The sequence below is a fragment of the Rousettus aegyptiacus genome, unplaced genomic scaffold (assembly GCF_014176215.1).
Source record: "Rousettus aegyptiacus isolate mRouAeg1 unplaced genomic scaffold, mRouAeg1.p scaffold_m13_p_6, whole genome shotgun sequence".
In the NCBI taxonomy this organism is placed as follows: Eukaryota; Metazoa; Chordata; class Mammalia; order Chiroptera; family Pteropodidae; genus Rousettus; species Rousettus aegyptiacus.
In genome coordinates, this window is record NW_023416309.1 from 100,099,516 (window position 1) to 100,122,603 (window position 23,088).

General features: G+C 48.0%; 1 protein-coding gene and 2 non-coding genes across 5 annotated transcripts; 1 reads left to right on the plus strand and 2 right to left on the minus strand.

The window, feature by feature from the left end:
• Nucleotides 1-4,108: 4,108 nt before the first annotated feature.
• LOC118604366 lies at nucleotides 4,109-4,299 on the minus strand. Its single transcript, XR_004951692.1, has one exon. It is a non-coding gene; the product is annotated as a U2 spliceosomal RNA (small nuclear RNA).
• A 300-nt stretch (nucleotides 4,300-4,599) lies between these two features.
• ARL4D (ADP ribosylation factor like GTPase 4D) lies at nucleotides 4,600-18,821 on the plus strand. Of its 3 annotated transcripts, none has more exons than XM_016139645.2 (2): nucleotides 4,600-5,804; nucleotides 17,585-18,821. In XM_016139645.2, the coding sequence occupies exon 2, from the start codon at nucleotides 17,641-17,643 to the stop codon at nucleotides 18,241-18,243; it is 603 nt and encodes a 200-aa protein (XP_015995131.1). In that variant the 5' UTR covers nucleotides 4,600-5,804; nucleotides 17,585-17,640; the 3' UTR covers nucleotides 18,244-18,821. The 3 variants fall into 3 exon arrangements, with proteins under 3 accessions (XP_015995131.1, XP_036079353.1, XP_015995130.1); XM_036223460.1 differs by lacking the exon at nucleotides 4,600-5,804 and adding an exon at nucleotides 10,575-10,872; XM_016139644.2 differs by lacking the exon at nucleotides 4,600-5,804 and adding an exon at nucleotides 16,899-17,004.
• LOC118604371 lies at nucleotides 10,098-10,288 on the minus strand. The gene has a single exon (XR_004951697.1). It is a non-coding gene; the product is annotated as a U2 spliceosomal RNA (small nuclear RNA).
• Nucleotides 18,822-23,088: the final 4,267 nt, after the last annotated feature.

Here is a 23,088-nt window from a genome sequence, read left to right on the forward strand (position 1 = left end):
TTTGCCCAAAGCTGGTGCCTCACTCATTTCGCACCACTCTAATCCCCACCGTGTGATTGTCACCCCCGTTCTATTGACCTGCCTGCAGCCACACACAGCTACTGAGCACTGGGAACGTGGTTAATCCTGACTGAGTTGTGTCCGAAGTGTAAAAAATACACGAGATTTTAAAGACTTAGTATGAAAAACGTAGACTATCTCGATAATTTTATATTGATTACATTCTGGAGCAATGTTTTGGATAGAGTTAAATAAAATATTAAACTGAATTTCACCGGCTTCTCTTTATTTTTCAGTAGGGTTACTGGAAAATTAAAAAGTACATCTGCGACTCACATATTTCTAGTGGACAGCACTGTTCTAGACCGAAGCTCAGAGAGGCTAAGCCGTATGCCTAAGGTCGGTCGGGTCACACAGCTAATACGAAGCAAGGTCAGCATTTGAACTCAAGCAGCCTGTTAACTGCGTGGGACCTGAGGCTTTTTAAACTGTAGAATGGGGATAATGATAACACCTCTCTGATTAGGGTCCTTGGGAAGCTACACGTGGAAATGTCAAGCATATAGGTTTCTCTTAATAAGTGCACTCTAGGAACAATCACTTCCTATCTGTAAAAGAGATAATATCCATTTTATAGTGTTGTGGACAATCTCTCCCTTCCCATCCTGGGCACTCCTGCTTCACATCCCACTTTACCTGGCTTTATTTTTCCTCCGGCTGCCAAGTCATTACGGACGGACATAATCATCACATGGCATAGACGGAGATATACAGAGATAGACACGTACACACAGACACGTAGATACAGAAGTGTAGTCACAAATAGACATACACGAGTGGCTTATTTGCTTCTCACGTTGACGGTAGGGATTTCTGTTTGCTGCTCTATCTTCATCACCTCGGACAGTGCTTGGCACGTACCTGGCACTTGGTAAATACTTGTTGAGCGAATGAATGAGGGAGAACGTAGAATGTGCTTAGTCCGCACCTGCCACAACTCTTTATCTATCTATCTGTCTATCTATCTATCTATCTATCTATCTATCTATCTATCTATTTAAATACTTAGTTGTTTTTTGGTTTTTTGTGTTTTTTTTGTTTTTTTTTACATTTTATTTTTTTATTTTCCCCCTCCCCCTTCCCTCCTCCCCCGCACCCTTCTGGTAACCAATAGTCCATTGTCCATGTCCATGAGTCTCTGTTTGTACTGTTCATTTGTTGCTTTTAGGTTTATATCCCACATATGTGATATCATGTGATTTTCAACCTTTTCTGTCTGGCTTATTTCACTTAGTATGATTATTTCAAGGTCCATCCATGTTGTTGCAAATGACAGTATTTCATCTCTTCTCATGGCTGAGTAATATTCCGTCGTATATATGTACCACAGCTTCTTTAGCCAATCGTCTGTTGTAGGACACTTCGGTTGCTTTCATGTCCTGGCCACCGTGAATAATGCTGCTATGAACATCGGTGTGCAAATATCTTTATAGATATGAGTTTTCAAGTCTTTGGGGTAAACACCCAGTAGAGGGATTGCTGGATCATATGGTAGGTCAATTCTTAGTTTTTTTTGAGGAATCTCCATACCGCTTTCCACAGTGGCCGTACCAATTTGTAGTCCCACCAGCAGTGTAAGAGGGTTCCTATTTCTCTACATCCTCTCCAACATTTGTCATTGCTTGTCCCATTGATTATAGCCATTCTAACAGGCGTGAGATGGTAGCTCATTGTGGCTTTGATTTGCATTTCCCTAATAGCTAGCGATGTTGAGCATCTTTTCATATATTTGTTGGCCATTTGTATGTCCTCTTTGGAGAGGTGTCTGTTCGGGTCCTCTGCCCATTTTTTGATTGGATTGTTTGTTATTTTGTTGTTATTGAGTCGTATGAGTTCTTTGTAGATTTTGGATACGAGGCCCTTATCGGAGGTGTTGCTTGCAAATATATTTTCCCATTCGGATGATTGTCTCTTTACCTTGTCGACGGTTTCTTTTGCTGAGCAGAAGCTTTTTAGTTGGATGTAGTCCCATTCATTTATTTTTGCTCTTACCTCCCTTGCCTTTGAGGTCAAATTCATAAAATCCTCTATAAGCCCAAGGTCCTTGAGTTTAGTTCCTATGTTTTCTTCTACGCATTTTATTGTTCCAGGTCTTATATTCAGGTCCTTGATCCATTTTGAGTTAATTTTGGTGTGCGGTGATAGACAACAGCCTAGTTTCATTCTTTTGCAGGTGGCTTTCCAGTTTTCCCAGCACCACTTATTGAAGAGGCTTTCCTTTCTCCACTGTATATTTTTGGTGTTTTTGTTGAAAATTATTTGCCCATATAAATATGGGTTTAGTTCTAGACTCTCGATTCTGTTCCACACTGGTCCATGTGTCTATTTTTCTGACAATACCATGCCGTTTTGATTACTGTTGCTTTATAGTATAATTCGAAGTCAGGCAGAGTGATGCCTCCAGCCTCATTCATTTTTCTCAGGAGGGCTTTGGCAATTTGGGATCCTTGCGCTGCCATACAAATCCGATGATTTTTTGTACTATTTCTTTGAAAAATGCTGATGGGACTTTGATGGGGATTGCATTAAATCCGTATGATGCCTTGGGTAAATAAGGTCATTTTAACTATACGGAATATCTTTCCATTTCTTTGTATCTTCTTCTGTTTCTTTTAATAAGGTCTTATAGTTTTCTTTTTTGATTCTCACCGCCCGGCCCCCGACCTACGTTTGTTGCCACGCAGTGCACGCCTGGGGCCTGGCGCCCCCGGGGCTGGAACCCGGGACCTTCTGCGTGTAAAGCAGACGTGCTAAATAAACACTACTCTAAGGAACCACCCCAGGGGCTTGTCAGTTTCATTATATGGATCCTTCACATGTTTCGTTAGGTTTGTTCCTAGGCATTTTATTTTTCGTTACACTTGCAAAAGGAGTTATTTTCTCCACTTCTTTTTCTGACGCTTCGTTATTAGAGTATAGGAACGCTATGGATTTTTGAACATCGTTTTTGTATCCAGAGACTTTATTATATTTGCTTATTGTTTCTAGTAGTGTTCTTGTGGCGTCTTTAGGGTTTCGCTAGGACCTCCGATGTTATATTGCATAACAAACAGTGGTGATAGTGGACGGCCTTGCCTTGTTCCTGATCTTAGAGGGAGGGTTTTTGTTTTTAGTTTATCACCATTAAGTATAATGTTGGCTGAGGGCTTGTCATGTATGGCCTTTATCGTGTTAAGGTACTTTCCTTCTGTACTGATTTTGTTAAGTGTTTTGATCATAACTGGGTGCTGTATCTTGTCGAAGCCACGACTCTTCGGGGCTTTCATATCCCATGATCTCTGTTCAGATCTGTGTGTGTCAGATCATCTTCTGCTCACTAATTTGGTTTCCCTTAGGAGGGGATTGCTAGCTATGGGCTGAACACTCCGTTTGTCCACCTCTCACTGGCCTCCTCCTCGTCCTGCCTGGTATTTCCGCCGTTTGGACAGGTGTCTGAGTCCTCATCCTGGGTTGGATGCGCCGGGAGGGCTGGAACGATGTCTGGCCCCCTCTCTACTCTCGGCACCTGCCCAGGTGGGTCACATCATGTTCCAAGCAACTAATGACAAGACAAATAAACTAATAAATACTTGCGACCCAAAACACAGAAAGAAGTACGTACGTACATACATATAAAAATCGCTTCTGGAAATAACTTCATAAAAGACCAACCACAGAGTAGGAACAAAATGGGTAAAGGCTAGGCACAGACCATTCCCAGAATAGAATATAAAAAGAGGTTCTTAAGCAGACATATGAAATAGAAAGTACACTGAGATGCATTATTTCCCACCCTCAAACCCTCAACTCTTGTCCTCGCCAACGAGTTTGCTGCAGGACCCGGCGGGCCGCCTGCTCAGACCCGTTCTCCAGAGGAAGGTTGGGTGAGTCCGCCCACTGCGAGTTGCCGAGATGTGGATCGTCCTAGAGATTATAGGCCACAGTTTCATATCCCCGCTACCCAATGCCGACAGCGTTACGTAGACTCATAAAACCCCCAACCACCACCTCCTGCAGGAGTAAGAAAACGTTTGCGTCTTCTCTTAAACTGCAATTTTGTCCCCGGAGGGGAAGGTGCACCGTTCCCGGAAGTACTGCAATACCGGGTCGATGCGTGGAGTGGACGGAGCAAGCTCCTATTCCAACTCCCAGCTCCAAAAATCCATTTAATATATTGTCCTCGGATAGAGGACGTATCAGATATTAAACTGATAAGAACAGATACTACACTTGATCTTAGCCAAAAGGCCGAGAAGCGATACCTGCGTCTTCGCCTTGGCCGCTATCCTTCGCCTGTCACTCATATTCAACTCACGGTGAGCGGGGTCACGACCAATCGAAGTCTCACCTGCCTCGTATCTTGACACATATATAGACTACATTAGATTCGGTGCGGATTTTTTTTTTAATTCTCTACGTTTTCGAGTGAATTTCTATACTGCTTGGAACTGGCTAAAGCGCCGGCAATTTGCATGTCCCGCCTTTTCCGCACCGCTAGGCGGCTCGGCGCGGGTCCGTCAACCCCTCCCGGCCGCTCCTCGGGACTTCTGTGCGCATGAGCGAAAACTGGGCTGCGGCCGAGCTTTTCGTTGGTATAAGCGCTCGCGAAAAGACAGAACCTAGGGGGAATTGGGCCCCTGCGAACCGAATTGAACCGTCGGTGGACGCGAGTTGTTGTGAGGTCAAGAGGGTCCCCGGGGCTGGCTCCGCCCAGGTGGAGGACTCAGGGGAGAAGCGTCCCTCCGGGGTCGCGGGGCAGGGGTTGCGGAGAAAAAAGTTGGTACCCGAGATCCCACCCTGAGAGGGCCGACTCCTTCCCTGGTGCTCAGGATTCCCGCCCTGCCCTGTCCGCCCCTCACTTGGGCAGACTCCTTCACCTCCCCAGCCTCATCGTGTCCCCAGCTGAGAATTGGAAACCTTCATGTCTACCTTGTGCGATTGAGGGAGCATAAATGGAGTTAGCGACGCCACCTTGGTTTAGTCGGCTGGAGCAGCGGTCCCCACCCTTTTTGACACCAGGGACCCGTGCTCTTATGAGAATCTCATGCCTGATGATGCTCTGAGGTGGAGCTGAGGCGGTGGGTGGATGCTAGCGCTGGGGAGCGGCTGCAAATACAGACCGAAGCTTCCCGGCTCGCCCACCGCTCACCTCCTGCTGTGCCTCCCCACCCCTGTTTCTGACGCGACCCCCACCGGTCGGCGTCGCGTCGGGGGACCCCTGGTCTAGGGTGTGGGTCCTAGCATCCGTCCCATGAGGTTCCGGTTGAAAGGATCATGGCTGTGACACTGAAACAGCTGAGCCTGTACTGCATCTCGTTACCTGTAGACGGATACAGTAGGAAACATCGGTTGTTTGGGCCAGGCTCTGTGCCAAGTGCTTGCCTCATGCCAGACTTGCAAAGTTTACCTACAGGTGTAGTTGAGACCCAGAGGTTAGGCAACTCGCCCTAACGCCAACCCTTGGCTTAGTGGAAGAGGCCGAATCCCCCTAGGAAACCGAGACCGCAGGGTCTAGAAAAGAGCACCAGAAGAAAGAGAAGACCATGTCCTCGTGCGCCCAGCCCGCTCTGAGACCGAGCATTGCTGAGCTCCCCACGCGCGTCTCCCGTCTGCAGAGATAGGAGCCAAGCCCACTGGTGCGGCGGCTGAGAGCATTGACTTGGAAGACCTGGGCTCTGACCGTGGGACTTACCTAGAGCTTGACTCGGCCTCCTCGTTTAACTCTCTGCCTTCCACATACCGTCTCTAAATTGGGAGAGAATGAGGTGAGAACTCATTAGACATAATTATTAGGAATAGTGGGACACGTCTGGCACGCAGTATGCCTGAAAGAACCAAACCCAAGGGAAGCGACCTCGGGCTGGCCACTTCTCCGTAGCTTCGCCTCTTCATCTAGAGAATGCGAGAATACTAGAGTCCTGTGCTCCGTCCTCCCTCACCCACTCAGGACCCCGTTCTCCGTCACCTGGCTTTATTTTACTCCGTGGCCCGTATCACCTGACGTTTTATACATTTACTCGTTTATTGCCTTTTCGCCTAATGGCGTGTAAGCTCCAGGGCGGGGATCTTTGTCTTGTCCCCGTTCATGTGCCTGGCATATATGCTAGATAACTTAGCGGTTTTTGGTCGAATGAATAAGTGAATGAATATAGACATCAAATAATGCAATTCGTACGTGTAGAAAGTGATCAGCAGACCTCCCGGCCTGTGGTGATTATCACGACCCTCACTGTGTTTCCCTGCCTTTCTGCTCGCTCCCACGTGTATCGGGCCATCTTGCGCTCACCGGTTGAGTTGCCCGGGTGCCTTGGATTGCAGACACGCGTGTTCCGTCGTTGCAGAGGAGTAGCTCCTGTTCTAAACGAACGATCGAGCGTTCTGGTTCACGCGCCGTCTCCTTGTGAGTTTCGTTAACGTGACTCGGTCCCCCCTCAGCTGGCTCACGTCCATGTGCACGGACCAAAGTGCTTGCGAAGGTTAGGGCGACGCCAGGGCGTGGCTGTCTGGCGAGTCCCTGTCCAAGCGTCCCACGGTCTCACCGTGGACCCAGTCACCGTCGCTGCCAAGGGTGGTGACTCGAGGAGCGCGCCTAGCCTTCTCGACCAGTGCCTGTTGCCTGCAGCCCGGCCCAACCGTCGTGTTATCGAACTTCTGCACGACAGCCCCTGCCGTCTCTTACTGTGAGCAAGGCTGTGCATCTTTCCCTGCGCCGGAGATCCGCTGCTCTTTACTTTCCGTGAGCTGAGTGTTCGTGTCCTTTGCCCGTTGTCCTTCGAATCGTTGGTCTTCTTCGCGTTCCGTCTCTTTCCCACTCTGTGTGTGTCCTGGTACGTGGGTTCCGCTTTAGAGCTGACTTTATTTCTTCCGGGCGGCTACCCGGTGGTCTCAGCACCGCACAGGGGATAGCCCATCTCCTCGTCAGTTTCAGATGCCACCTTCATCGTGTGAAAAAGCACACACACGCAAGTGTGTGTTTAGGTCTATTTCTGGGCTTTTCTCTCAAAAAAAATCTTCTGATGTCCTGACCTGGAAACATTTTTTCGATTCAGCCGATTCTTTGGAGTCACGCCTACTCGGTGCCTGTCACTGCGTGCGTGGGTCCTGGGATCACAGAGGTGAACGCGACCTTGCCCCTGTGGTCAGCAGGGGGCATCTGCCATGCTCTTCCATTCCTCTTCCAGCTGCCACTCAGCCACATCCTCTGCCCATGTCGCCGCCGGGGAGGCCTGCGCGCAACCAGGGAATGTCTGCCCGTGCCAAGGCTGCCATCTCCAGGCGCTCCTAGGCGTTCTGTCCTTTGGGCATCAGCGGGCTGCTGGGTCCCCTGCCAGCGGGCTAGGACAGCTTCTTCAAGTCCAGGCCCCGCTGTGCTAACAGCCCTTTTCTATCCTGGGCAGCCTCCAAGCTGAATTTCTTTTGATTCACCTGGTGTATAAACCCAAGCAGTATTTCCAGGTGTGGAATGTAATGCTTCCAGAACCTCCAGAGGCTCACTGTGCCCTGGGCTTCCTTCTCAGTCATCCAGGGTATGAAGAAGAAGCAATTTGCCTGTGTGTTGGAGAGGATTTTCTATTCTGCCTCTACAACTGGAGTCCCTGAACATATCACTGCCCTGTTTCACTATAGTGTTTACCTACCTCTCTCACCGGAGAACATGGGAGTGCATGTGTCCCATGAAGGCCTCTGTTATGCCTTCTCCTCAGCCTACTGTCTCGTTTTTGGTGTCAAGGGGGAACTATATATATATATAACTATATATAACTATATATAACTATATATAACTATATATAACTATATATAACTATATATAACTATATATAACTATATATAACTATATATAACTATATATAACTATATATAACTATATATAACTATATATAACTATATATAACTATATATAACTATATATAACTATATATATATATATATATATATATATATATATATATATAGGTCTTTGGGATGTGTGGGTGGCCCAGGCCCCTCCAGACAGAGACTAGAGGGGACAGAGAGTAGCACAGAGAGATAACATGCTGGGGGGAAGATGTCAGTGTATATATTTGTATTTCCATGTGAACTGTCTATCCTTTGTCCATTTTCTATTGTCTTTTCAATTTCTTTTCTGTTTCTCTTCAATTTCTAGGATCTCTTGATCATCGGTGATTATATTTTTTTGTAGTATAGTTGCAATTTTTTTCTTATGTTTTCATTGTTCTATTGCTTCGCTTATGTTTTGTGTTCTCCAAAGAATTTAGATTTTCTAGAACTCAAGTATGTTCATCTTTTCTAAAAATTTGGCTTCTGGATTTTGAGTCATAGTCAGAAGGAAGGCCTTCCCCGACTCCAAACTTATGCAATTATTGTCCCATATTTTCTTACAGTGTTTTTAATGCTTTGCCTTAGCATTTAAATATTTTCTTTTTGAAATTTGTCCTGGTATGTAGATTAAAATGTGGCTCAACTTTATTATTTTTTCCCCAGAGGATGGCTGCCCAGTTATCTCAGTACCTTATGTAGAATACTTTGTCTTTTCCCACTGACTTGAGAGACTAACTTTACCATTTCCAAAAATCACACGTACATTGGGTCCATTCTTGGTTTTATTCTCAAAAAAGAAAGGCACCTCAGTGAAAGCCAGGACCATCTCTGATTCTTTGGTTCTAATTCTTGACTCACTCTTCACCACTCACTCCACCATCATGGGTCCTTCCATTCAGACTCTTTTATCAAGTATCTAGGATATGTGGAATACAGGCTAGGTCTTGGGACAACAGATGTGACTGGGGCTAGTGTCTGCCCCTGTGAGTTCAGGGTCAATCAAGTGGGGGTAAGAGACTGAGAAGAGACACTGCTCATGAGGACTGATGCTACTGTGGGATGTGATAGCACTAAGGCGGTACTAGGAACATCACAGTGTCTAAGACTGTAGAGGAGGCTCTCAATGACCCTGCCTGGTTTCCCTGAGGAAGATGACTGTATTCTCCCAGGAGGACACAGGTTTGCGGCCAAGGAGGGATGGAGCTCTCTGCCTTGCATGTTCTAGCAGGAGATGCTTTGGTGGATATGACCTCCTTCGACTAATGTCCCTGCCTTTGCCCTGGGAGCCATGTGTCCAGCAGAGCAAGTAACTTTTAGAAAGGTCTTTCATTGTCATATAAATGGGAAAGGAATTTGACATCCTCTGGTGTCAAATCCTGGCACATCGTATGTTAACTTCCTGGGCCACCTTTTCTTGCCACTGATTGAGACAATGAATTTCCAGATGATTCTCATGTTCTGGGGGCCAGCTACAGTATAAGGAGACTTGGAGAGTAGAGACTGAAGACATGAAATTCAAGCTAGTGTTTTTTTGTTCTGTATTGTGAATTGGTGTGAGAAAGGTCTGGAAGCAGCAGTAGGGAACGAGGACACACACTCCCTTTCTAGTTCCTCTAGAATGAGGTATGTTTGGAGAGGCACCTCTTAAGAAGCCTGCAGGGAAATTATGTCCTCTGGAGAGAGGTTTGAGAAACAACAGGAAGAGTATTTAGAACATTTAAAGAGGAAATTCTTGGAAGATGGGTGGAGTTGGGGAGAAATTAGATAAAATGAGTTAAAGATTGAAAAAAGTGATGCTCAGAGTCTTATGGGGATAAGGAATGACCTTTCTGTGGTGACTTCAGGAAAAAATAAGAACATGAAATTAGTCATACCATGGAATCTTCCAATAACTGGTCCTACCCATCACTAAAAAGTTTTTACTTCATAGGTTTGATGTAATGCTCGTATAAGCTTGAACTAAGTGTCATGTTAGTGATTTATCTTTTGCCAAGTAGTTTACTTCAATGCTACCAACCAAAAGTGATTATGAGCTAACTCAAAGCATGGAAAAAAACTGTTAAGCAGAGTGAATACCATAAGGAAACAACTGCTTTTCCGAGGCCAATATATTCGTAAAACACTAAATAGGAAACTACTCCTCCGGCCAAAAAAACTTAAAATGAGATAGTAGTGAATAGATAATTGAAACTAAAGGAACTTCGGTCTTTCATTCCACTTCCATTTATTTTCCCTTTAAGGAAAAGTGCACCGTTCCCAGAAGTACTGCAATACCGAGTCGATGCGTGGAGTGGACGGAGCAAGCTCCTATTCCAAATCCCAGCTCCAAAAATCCATTTAATATATTGTCCTCGGATAGAGGACGTATCAGATATTAAACTGATAAGAACAGATACTACACTTGATCTTAGCCAAAAGGCCGAGAAGCGATGCTTGTCGTTGCGCCTTGGCCGCCACCCTCCTCCTGTCACCCATATTCCACTCACGGTGAGCCGCGTCGTGCTCAGTCGAGAGTTCACGTCCCCTCGCCTCTTTAGAATTACTATGGGAGTCACTAGATAGTACGCTTTTGTGCCTTTTTTTGTTTGTTTTTTGTTTTTTTAAATTCTCTACTTAAAAGAGAAATCGCGTATCTGTTGTTGCACTGTCGTTCCCGGGCGAGACGCCACTTCTCATTTGCATACTCCGCCCATTTCCGCGGGGGCGTGGCTACGGCGGGCAGACTGCCCCTGGGGCTCGCCTCTGCGCGTTGAAGCCCGGGCTGGGAGGTCGAGCTCTACTTCAGTACAAACGGAGAGAAAGGATAGAACCCAAGGGGATTAGGGCTGGGCGGCAAGAGGGGCCGGTGAGAAAGGGGCTGTTGGCGGACAGGTTTCCTGAAGCAAGACGAGATGGCAAGGCACAGTCACGGGAAACGCCCAGACTGTACTGTGTGCAAGTGATCGTCCGCCGGCGGAAAGACGAGCTACGTATCAGTGGGATGAGGAGCTCATTTCGGAGTCAGGGGACCCCAAGGTCTGGAGGGGAGCTTCCCCGCAAGGCGGAAGGCTGATGGCAGGCATTGGAGGGGCGAGGCGGCGAGGAGACGTGTCGGATGGGGAGGGCCCGGCAGGGCAGCGGAAGGGGTTCTCTCCAACTCTAGCACCTGTTGTCTCTCGACCTTTCTGTGAGTGAACCATTTGCTGGGCTCCGCGGGTCAAGCCCCCTCCGCCTGCAATGTCGTTTCCCTTCACCTCTTCATCTATGTATTTCATTCTATCCTCTTAATCCATTTCGAGTACACCACTCACCACCCTGTGCTCAGCATGTAGTCGGTGCTCAGGAAACGTCTGAGTGAATAAATGATGCCCAGGTCAGCCTGATTCAGAAAAGCTGCAATTAGGAGGCTCCTGGCCGGAACCAGGGGAATAGGGTCGGGAGAATCTGGCCCGGGTGTCAGGACACCAGAGAGGAGAGGTTCTTACTAAACCAAAGTCCTAGGCTTCCGAAGGCCAAAATTGAAAACATAGAGTTCGGAGTACGGCAAGGTTTATTGATTGATCAAGAAGGTGTCAATTGAGAGGATGGGAGACCTAATGATGCCTCAAATCCATTTTAAACAGACATATAAAATTAAGTAATAACTACACTGAGATATAATTCTTCCCATCCCTCGTCTCCCCATACACTCATTCTTATCCTCTTCTTGGCTAGCCGCAGAATTTTGCCAGGGGGACACAATTCAGTTCATAACACCCACTGAACTAGAATCTGCATTTTATAAGGTCCACAAGGGATTCATGGGCATATAAGAGACTGAGAAGCAATACTTTAAGTCACATACATTGGAAAAGAAAAAGCAGTGGGAGGTCAATTTGTATATGTCACTTTGTATTTGTCTGAGGAAGCTGTTCCAATGAGACTGGCTTTCTGGGCCAATGTGTTTTGTTATTGGTTGAAATATCATAATAGCTACCAGTATAGAGGACTTGTATATGCCAAGCCCTTTGATGAGTACTTCATTTATTTTACCTTATTTTATTTTCACAATAACCCAGTGAGATTAGTACTATCATCTGATTTTACAGATGAAGCGGTCAAGGCTGGAAAATATTAGTAATTCACCCAAGGGTTCACTGGGAAATACTAAAGTCAGGACTGGAACTTCCAAGCCAGTGTCCCTTAAAGTGTCCCCAAGCCATCAGCATCAGTATCACCTGAGAGCTTGTTAGAAATGCACATTCTCTGCCTGTGACTGACTGAGAAATCCTGTACGTGGGGCCTAGTAATCTGTGTTTCATCAAGTCCTCCAGATGATTCTAATATACTCACAAATTTGAGAACCACTATTTGAGGCTATACTCCCTCTTAATGTATGTGAGACAACATTGGTGACTTGACAGACAGATCTCTCAAATAAAAAAGACTGAATAAAACAGATCAGCTTGCTGAAGATTGGCTCCTGTTGTGAAAGCCCATCAGCTTTGGATGACTAGCCAGTTACAGCGTTCCCTTCAGAGCATGGGCCTGATGCTCCCCCTGCTTCACCTCTCTGCCTCTAATTTGATTGTTCCTCCTCCCTTACCTTTGCTCTTCAGGCGTTATCAGCTTCTTGGGGTTCCTGTTGCTGTTTCTTGCTGACCACCCAAGTCTCCTTCCCCAGCCAAGGCCTTGCCTAAGTGCCAGGCTCCTGTGCAAATGGATGCTGGACATTGGTTCCCATGTGGATCTTTCCCCATAGACACCACATAATGGCTGCAACTGAGTTCTTCATAACCTTCCTAACCTGCAGCCTCCTCCTGCCTCAGCCTTCCCCACACCTATTATTTGGCCCAAAGTGAAAGTATGGGAAATGTAATGGAAATTAGAATTTTCTGCTCAAAGAGTGTTTATTTAAGTCTGCTCTCACCTCCACAAAATAACCTTGAAGAGAGTGGAGTAACGATTCCCAAATTGTATAAAAGGCCCTGTCTGAAAGGAAGACTCCAGAAGGGAGGGAAAGGAACCCCAACAATTTTAACCCCCTACTCTTCCACTTTTCTTCAGGAATCAGGCAGTGATAAACATAACCACCGGGGGGCAGCATCTGCCTCTTTCTGGCCCTGGGCTGGGCGCTGGGACTTGGTTTTAGACCCATGGCCTCTGAAAGGACTCCTACCTAGTAGTGGAGAAGGGTATGACCTAAGGGGCCCTTTCACACATTTTTTTCTACACTAATTCTAAGAGGTAGGTTGTGTTTTTTTCACTTTATGCTTGAAGAAACAGAGCTGAGATTGAAAAAATGGGTTTTTTTTTGTGATTCCCAAGCTGATAGCTGCTCCTAGGATCCATTCTCCCTCCCCACCTCTCTTCATTTGTGCACTCAGACAAGTACTTGGTTAGGATGCTGTGCTGTGGAGGCAAGGATGTCCTCAGCCACTTCTGAGGTGAGCTCCATGCATCCCTTACCCTCCCCTACTCCAGAGCATAGAATGTCATGGGGAAGGAACCTGGAATCATCTAAGCCCTTTATTGCATGCCAAGGACACCGAGATTCCCAAGGGGACTCATGATGACTCTTAGCCCACTGTTTCAGCCTGCGAGGCCTTGAAGGGGGCCTCTCTCTCCACTGTCATCCCCGCCCCGAGGCTGTTTTTCTCTAAGTCTCTTCTTCCTGTTAAAGGCCTTGTAAGTTCAATACTATCCAGACCTCGCATAGAAATGCAGGGTTTCTAGGCATTCTCGGCCACCCCAGTATCAACAGAACCTCCAAGGACTCAAGGACCCTAGACCAAGAAACTCCCAGGCTAGGAGTAAATGTTTGGTTCCCATACTCAGGAACCTCCCCTTTCTCCTCCAGTACTTTTAATCATTCCGTCATGTATTCATGAATTCCTGCAAGATTTCCTGACAGTCTAGTATGTACCAGGCATGGTGCTGAGCACCGTGGAGCTCTAGATGAGAAGACACCAGCCCCTGGGCTCAGGGCTTAGTCTGATGGGAGAGAGAGCTCTGAGGGAGAACAATGGCACAGCAGCTGGAATCTGATCCAGGTGAGGGAGCCAATAGGAGGAAGTAGGTGGGTCCTGGCTAGTCTGTCCTGTCTAAAATGCGTACCTGACTCCTTGTTACTTAAACTTTGGCTCTAATGTCACCAACTGGAGAGGGCTACCTGAGCACACACGCCCCCCTCCCAGCCCTCGCAATCTAAAGTAGTTCCTTTTCCCCCATCACTCTCCAGCACATGTCTCTGCTTTATTTTCCTTGATGGCATGTGTCACCATCTGAAATTACCTTCTTTATTCATGGCCTGTCTCTTCTCACTTCCCAATATAATATACATTCTATGAGGGCAGATCTTTATCCATCTCACTCAGGACTATATGCTCAGAACCTAGAGTGGTGCTTCGCACCTAGCAGGCACTCCATACATGATTGTTCAAAGGATGAATGTTTGAATGTTCTCTGCAGAGAATCCCCTAGTCGAGTAGGTCCTGGGCTGTGATCTTGTGGAGAGAAAGGGCTGCAGAGGTGAGGAAAGAAAATGGTCATTAATGGAGGAAGGCTTCCTGGGGCTGGGGCTGGGGACTGGAATTCCTATTTGAAGGAGACACTATTGGGGTAGGCCTGCAACCTGGTGCTACCCCGACAAGACAAGCCGGGTCCCTTCCTTCACCCCTCCCCTGCCCCACCTCCTCCTTCCCATTTGTTCATCAACACCTTCCCTGACAACAAAAGATGGTGTGGTGAAATTGCCAGTTTCATATCTTTTATCAGATAATCAAGTGACAATTTCCTTCCTGGGTGAGGCCCAGGAGATATAGGAGAAATGTTAAAGAAATGTCAAAGATTGTTGAAGACAGGTAAAACAATTTGTATGTTATAAGTTCTCTGTGTGTTTTTGGTTTCATAGCCATTGTAACATTTGTTCAAAGCTGAGTTTGGCTAATTTCTAGCTAGGCGACATTGGACAAATTAACTACATTTTCCGTGCTTTGATTTCTTCCTTTAAGAATAACCATACTTTTGGGTTGAGTTTTGTATTTAAAAAGGAAAGTATGGAAAGTTCCTAGACCAGGGGCCGGCATTCAGTGGCCACTCAATGGAATAGTGGTTCCCTACCTCTTGGCCTACTGTCGTGCTCAGCTCCACCTCTGTGCCTTAGCTCCTGCTGCAATCTGCTACCCCCCAACATGGGAGTGTAACAAACTAATTTCCTAAGGTCTCATTCTCTCCAGGGATTCAAGGAGACTTAAAGCATCTTGGAGGAAACCAGGTGGCTAGTTTTGTAGCCAGGAGGGAGAGAAGGGGGTGGCAAGGCAGGCCGGTGGTAAACAGGGAAGCTAGTAGGCAGGAAAGGGTAGGCTCCCCTGTCTGACAATGACTGCCCCTCCCCTTTTTTTAATCTCCCTCAAATATAGCCTTTAAAGAGTTAATATTGAATTATGTAATAAATGCAAGAACCCGGCCTCCATGTAAAAATGGAAATATTAGAGTTACAATTTCATTCTCCTATCCTTTTTGTCACACTGTCTCTTTGTGACATCTCTTCAGGGGTGCTTAGATTATATCAGGCTGCAATGGCTGGGGGAATGCCACTCAGTCCTGTCTCCTTCCTTACCAATCCTACGCAGGACTAATTAACTTCTAGAAATGTTTCGGGAAGCTTTCATCTGACACTTTCTCTTCCTTCTCTGAAGTCCTACAAGTGATTATCTTACAATTTACAAAGGCCCAATACATGTGCTGGTCCGTACTATCACTGCCTTCGTTGTGTTGATGAAACATCCAAATCTGTAGACAATTTTTTTTTAATGAGTTTATTTGAGCCCAAACTGATGACAATTGCTGGGAAGCAAGATCTCAAATACTCTGGAGAATGACCCAGGAGGGAATGGAAGGTAAGAAAGATTACATGAGGGTGGGAGATGCAAGGTGGAGATTGGATTACAGGATAGTTAACAAGATCATGTGTTTTCTTGAGGGTGATTAAGCTTATTTCAAAGGTGTATTAAGTTAGATGCACAAAAACATCGGACAGGGCTTGCTTAAGGCAAAGTTAAACCTCTTCTAAAAAGTTATATGCCAAAGGTCTGACTACTGACCATGACCTGCCTAGTTAGGAATTTACGACCAGATCACCCTGTGAGGTTACTTTCCAAAAAGAATCTCTTTTGTCCATACCTGTTCATGGCCAGTCTTGTTTCTCTCACTAGAGGGTAAGCTCTCTGAGGCCAGGCCCTGTAGCCTGTATATCCTCTATATCCCCATAGTCTCTCAGGCTCATACAGAGCACACAGTGTGGATGAAGTCAGTAAATGCCTGCCCTGTGGAATGAAGAGGTCTGTCTCTATTTATCTGAACAAAGGAGACCCTTAAGAGGTCTGAGGCTGGCCAGCACTCTGACCAGTGATTGAGGAGTTTTTGCTGGAGATGCCTAGCCCTACAGCCTCACTGATGAGAAAAGATGGGTAACTCTGTGGTCAGGAGGAGCTCAAGCACTGGATACAGACAGATCCTTGCTCAGCCTCTTACTAGCTATGCGTGACGGTGAACAAGTCGTTGAACCCTTCTGAGCTCTCTTCACCTGTAATATGCAGGCAACAGCAGTCCTTATCTCTCTCGGGCTGTTTTGAGAATCAATAAGGGTAATAGGTTTAGGCCATTTTATGGGGTTCCAGGGTCACACGGGTTTGAATATTGAATTAGGAAAGGTAAAGGAGGAAGACTTGTCAGTATCTCTCCAGCAGACCCTGGTGGAGGGATTTTACACGTGAGTGGAAAACTCTGCCTGGGGGCGGGGCGTGCGGTGGTATTGAGCTCTTCTCGAGGTAAACGCTGCCACACATATGTTCCTTTGCCCTTCCCACTTTCCATCCCTGATTAGTACCGAGTTTAATACCAAATATTAGAATATGGTAGAAAAGACCAATTAAACGGTCACAGATTGAGCAGACGCCCCTCACCGTGAGGCTGAGGCTGCAGCGCGCCGATCTCCACTCCCCGCCCCGCCCTGCCGCCTCGGAGGCGCTGGTTGGCCTGCGGGTCGTGACGTCACTCGTGGGTTTTTAAGGCCGAGTCCCGCGGACTGCTCCGCAGTGGCGGCGCGGTAGAGGCAGGTGAGGAGGCTTCTGTGGCGGCTCCGGTAGCTGACCCGGAGGGGGCTCCAGGAAAGCGCAGCTGACGGAGGTAAAGAGGCTGTTCAGGCCATGCTGAGGCGGCTCTGGTCCGGGGACCCGGGAGCTGGAGTCGGCGATCGGAGGGAGGAGAGCAGAAGAGTGTCGTGGGGCGGTGGGGAATGGGTCGCGGTGTAAGGAGGGGCGTGCCAACCTCCTGGGGATGTGGGGGGTAGGTGGGAGAGGGCCTCAATCTCCGATCTCAGCGCCCCGCACCCTAACTCTTAATTTTGGGGCGCTGCCTGACCTGGCTCTTCCCGCGAGGATTCTTGCCTAGGGAATAGGGATCGCGGCGTCTGCTACCGCGCCACAAGCTGGAAGAGGCTCTGGAAGCCGACGTCTGCCAGATTCAGGCCTCACCTCTCACCTGTGTCCCGGGACCTGGGGGTTTCTCTAGGTCTCATCGCCCTAGTTAGAGCACCAGGAAGAAAAGAGAGCCTCTGTTAGCTGCAGCTGCTTTTTTTTTTTTTTTTTAAATAATAATTTAATAAGGAAAACATGGGTGGCTGATTTAGGAAAGGATCAAGAAGTTGCACGTTTTATGTTTATTATTAAATGTCTCCTTTTTTTTCCTGATGACTTTCCCTGTTCAGATAACCCAGCTGTGGTTCCCAGAGCCCCAAGACCTGCACTTTAGCCAGAGCTCATCATGGGGAACCACTTAACAGAGATGGCGCCCACCGCCTCCTTCTTGCCCCACTTCCAGGCCCTGCACGTTGTGGTCATCGGGCTGGACTCAGCTGGAAAGACCTCCCTCCTTTACCGTCTCAAGTTCAAGGAGTTTGTCCAGAGCGTCCCCACCAAAGGCTTCAACACCGAGAAGATCCGGGTGCCCCTGGGGGGGTCCCGTAGTATCACCTTCCAAGTGTGGGATGTTGGTGGACAGGAGAAGCTTCGACCTCTGTGGCGCTCCTACACACGCCGGACAGACGGGCTCGTGTTTGTGGTGGATGCTGCTGAGGCTGAGAGGCTGGAGGAGGCTAAGGTAGAGCTACACCGAATCAGTCGGGCCTCGGACAACCAGGGTGTGCCTGTGTTGGTGCTGGCCAATAAGCAGGATCAGCCTGGGGCACTGAGTGCTGCCGAGGTGGAGAAGAGGCTGGCAGTCCGAGAGCTGGCTGCTACCACGCTCACCCACGTGCAGAGCTGCAGCGCTGTGGATGGGGTGGGTCTGCAGCTGGGCCTTGAGCGCCTTTATGAGATGATCCTCAAGAGGAAGAAGGCAGCCCGGGCAAGCAAGAAGAGACGGTGACTGGAGGCTGTCCCCTCTTCACCCGTAGAGGTCTGCACACTTGGACAGCCAGCAGAAACTGCTGTCCCTTAGCCCCAGAACGCAGGACCTGTCCACGTCAGTGAAGGACCCAGGTGCTAGCACACTGGGGAAACCTGTTTTGGTGCCGAATTGGGGAGGAGGATGAGAGATGGGTTGTCTGCTCACATCTCTCCCTCATCCTCAGACTGGAGATGTGGGGACTGCAGGACTGAGGAGGCTTCAATGTAAACTGTGACTCTACCTCGATCCTGTTTCTTGTTTTTCTTTGGCTTTTTGGTTAGATGTGTTTTGGGGCAAAGGAAAGTTGCTTGGAGAATGCATTTGGGATGAACGAGAGAAATGTCTCTGCCCCGCTCCCAACTGGGAAGTTCCCCCAGGCTGCTTTTCTAGGAATGCCCACTATAGTCTTTATTTTTGTGTCTGTGTGAAAGTGCCAAGAATCTCTTCCCACTTTTGTAGATCCACAACCATTTTATAAGCCATGTGTGTCCTCTGTATTAACTATTTTTTAGCATTTGTCTATAAGTTATTAAAGACTGATGATACTGTAGCTTTAACCTTAGTCTGGCATTTTCATCTCTCCTTACCTAGCCCCAGGGACAGTCCAACATTTCTATATGGGCAAAGGTGGGGGCAGGTGGTAAGAACAAGTTATACTGAAGCTAAATTTGCAAAGCAAGCATTCTTTCTAAGAATTAGAGAGTTGAACCCTTCCTCCAAGCTATTGCCTGATCTCTGCAGTTTTTTTTTGGGGGGGGGGAGGGGGTGTCCCTCTCTCCCACTTTTCTCCCTTCCCCTTATCCTCTTACTTGCCCCTGATATCACCTGCTCCTTGCAGATTTAAAGTTAAATTTTGCTGGTCTGAGCTGTTCCTAGTTTCTTGCTGTTGGGGATACCTTCTAGGTCTATATATAAAATTCTCAAGGAGCCATTCTATCTCTGTTCTTCCCATCTCCCCAGCTCTCAGGGTTGGACTGATTTTTTTTTCCACCTTGGGATCCTGTGAGAATAGAAAGTAATTCCTTTCTGGCCTGAAGCCACCTCAGTGCACTCAACCTGCTGACTGTGCTTACTGGCAGCATGGCAGAGGCTGGTGCCAGATTGAGCCAGCTTGGCCCTGTGACTAAGCCGAGAGTCTCCCAGCTCTGGGAATGAGCTATTACCAGGAGAGGGGCAGTAGTAGCTGTTTGTGCCTGGTGGGAGTGAGGACTGCTGGACATCCACCCCTAACCCTCTGGGAGAGGAGGGGGAAGGTGCAGGCCACCAACGTTAGCAGTGATGGTAAGGATAAAATGCTAACGTGAGGGCCAGAGTACCCTTGCCCAGACTTCCGGGGCTGCTCCCTTCTCACCAGCATCAGGGCCAGCTGTGTCTGAGATAACTATCAGATCTTCCTAATTGGTGGGAGTGAGTAAAAATGCAGCCCTCCAGTCCCACCCCCAGCCTTTGTGCAAACTGGGATCCCCAGAGCAGGTTTGGAGTCTCTGCTCCAAAATCAGATAAAAGGACCTGGGGAGGGAGAGCGGTGCTTAGAAACCCCGTGTTGGGAAGCCTTCCTAAGGAACTAGGTTCTTCCCAGCGGGGCTGGCAGAAGCCCAAATTTTGCTGAGTGTGGACCAGTTCAGATTTGCTACCTCCCCCTGGCAGGACAAGGGTGAGTGTGCATTGATCCAGAAGGATGCTTAGTGTGCGTCAGTTTTGGGGCCTACTTGACGGAGCTGCTGGGCTGGTTCTGCTGGGGACACCTGCTACCTGGCCCCTCTCTGCACACGCCTGTGACTCATGGCTCCCAGTGTTACAGCAGAGTCCTCTTCTGCAGCCCAGGAACAGGCTGGGGAGGATCTGGTTCGAAGGACCCTCTGTCCTGCTGGGAGATCTTTCTTTCCCATACTACCCCAATTCTGCTCTTTTGTTTCAAAATCTCCAAGGACGTGTTTTCTCCATATCTGGTTACCCGAAGGACTGCAGTCTCCGGATTTGGGAGAAAGATGTATGCAGAGGTGCTCTCCCCTCTTTAGCAGAGGGACCTCCAAGGTGTCAGTCAGCTCTTGGTTCTGGCTCTGCTAACCACTCTCCCTCCCTATCTGGTTAAGACTGTCTTCTGCTTTCCCAGGCTCCAGCCCTGGGGGCCATGGTCCTCAGGAGACCAGTGAATGTCCTAGTTCTTCCCCACATCCCTCTGGCCTGACCAGCTGGTTGGGGTGGAAGACTGGGGAATGGGGTGGGGGTGTGGTATGGGGATGGTGACACAAATGAAAGTGAGATGGAGAAGCCAGTTGCTTTGAAGGGGTTGGGGAGCACTGAAGAATTCTGATTAGAAAGCTAAGTTCTGGCTGAGTCGGGGGTGGGAGCTTTGGAATAATCCTCCTGCCTTGGTCCATCCCACTCAGGCATTGCCCAGGCACTCAGCATGTTGAGCTTCTGGGCTAATGGTTTGGAGTGGGGGTAGGATCAGGGTTGGGGGTGGATTGTAGCTCCCTTGTCCCAGCTTCTTTATTAAGTAGACTTTCTTTGAGACCGTAAGATGGATGCTGAGGGAGAGGCTCCCTGAGGGCAGAGGGTCGCTGGGGGACCAGGAGTGGTGGGCAGAGGCCGGCTGCCTGTGATATGAAGCTGAAGGAGACCAGCAGGCTCAGAGTTGGGCCCCCTTCTGAGCTGTCCTTCCCTCTCCCTCCTCCTCTCTTCACACGGGTTGGGTTGTAAAATCTACATGAAGGGCACTTTCCCTGGGGACCCTGCCCTTCCCCAAGCCCCTCCTCATGAGGGCAAAGGCCCTCTCACCTTCCCATGCCATCTTGTCTTGTGCTGTACTTGCTCAAGGAAGAAAAAAAAGCAAAGAGGAAGGAAAGAAGTCCCCAAGGCCCAGAGCGGGCAGTGACTTGCCCAAGGACACGCAGCTACTTAGTGGTACATTCAGATTCTTCCTCCTATGCTGGCTGTTTGTACTTATAGTGCAAGTGCCAGGAGATAGGAGCCAGGCCTCAGGTCCAGCATCTCAAGAGTTCTGACCTCCCCTTCCCTTCCTCCCTCCCAGCCTTGATTAGACTAAGCCCGCTTTCCGCTTCCCCCCTCGTCTTCCTGAGGAGTGGGAGCTTTATCTCCAGAGCCCAGCACAGCTCTGGCTTCAAATCTGGCCAGAAGTCCCCACCCTCCTTTCATACTGACCATGTGTCATTCCAAGTCTTTCTTGAGATAGACACCTCCACTGGGGCCTGGGAAGCACTAAACTCCACGGAAGCACTGGCAGCGCACAGGACAGCCTGTTCTCTAACACAGGCTGTTTTGGATGGAGGCCAGAGGGAGGGAGGGAGTGAAGGCAATAAGGGAAGCCCAGGCCAACGCTGGGCTGTAAGGAGTGGGCAGTATGTAGCCACACATCATTTCCAAGGCCATCTGCAGGAGCATGGCTGGGGAATTTGCGGGTGGGTGTCATGGGACCTCCTCCCCAGCCAAGCCAGAGGAGGATGTTTCCTTCCTTCCTTTTCAAAGAAAAAAATTTTTTTTACTGTTTTCCCCTACACCACCTGGTTACAAAAGTAACAGATCTTTGCTGTGAAATAAATTTAACATTTTAGAAAATGGAAAACCCCATAATCTGAACTTCATAGCTAGCTGAACATTTGAATAGGTTTTTACATATAATCTTCCAGATATGTTTTTATCTACATATATAAAAAAGATATGTATATATAACACACATGGAATTATATAAGGCATAGTGTACAGTTTTGCTTTTCTCATTATCTTGGGCATTATTCAACGTCAGGACATGTGGATTTTTCTCATTCTTTTGATGACTACATGAAATTCCATTGTATGAATGCATCATCATTTATTAATTAAATCCACAGAGTATCCACAGTAATGAACTTCCTTGGACATATTTCTTTGTACACTTGGGGAAAGATTTCTGGTAAGATAAATTCCTAGAAGTGTACACATATTTCAAGGTTTCATAGGTAGTGCCAAAGTGTGTGTTTGTACAGAGAGGGTTTAGGTGGGGAGGAAAATTTAATCCAACCTCCACATCCTCCACCCCCAGATGTCAAGGCCTCTTCAAACTGAGGCGAGTGTGTGTCGGATAGGCATTATGGTGCTCTTGTTTTTGGGGAAGTAAGAAATACAATCGACTTGGCGGAGGACTTGCAGGCATGGGGGGTGAGCTTGAGCTGACTTTCTGGGCCTGGGGATTGAGCCCCGTGCAGGGTTGCCTGGCTGATGCAGAGGTGGGCAGATGGTGAGGACTCCCTAAGCACCCTGGCTTCTCACAGACGTCAGGCAGAGTGGGCGAAACAACTCCTAAAATAAATCCCCAGGACTTGGCTCACAGAGGCAGTCAGGCTGAGACTTGGGAGTGCATGCTGTGAAGGGAACGTGAAAACAAACCGGGAGCCTAAAGGAGGGCAGCTGAGGCCCTGGATCTCCCCCTAGGGTGACCCCCAACTCCTCTAGGGGGGACCCCCACCGATTGCTATAGCTTATAGACTCCTGGAACAGGAAGCAGAAGACTGAAGTGTCAGATACCTCAGCTACTCTGGGCTGTTTGGGGTTCCATCTCTCTGTTTAGTTCATTTAGGGCCCTGGGCTAATCCCAAATCTATACCCCACCTGAATGGAGTGGGGTGGCCGGGAGGTGAAGAGAGGAGGGTTTATCTCCTTAGCACCTCCCACCCTCTCCTATGAGATCTGAAAAGATTTGTGGGGGTGACAGCTGGGTTTTGAAGACTGATGGAAGTGAGGTTTTGTGCTTTCGATTGTGTGATTGTGTTTGTTTTAACGAGATTATTCATGGCTTTTCATTCCAGATGTTGACTTTTATCCTTA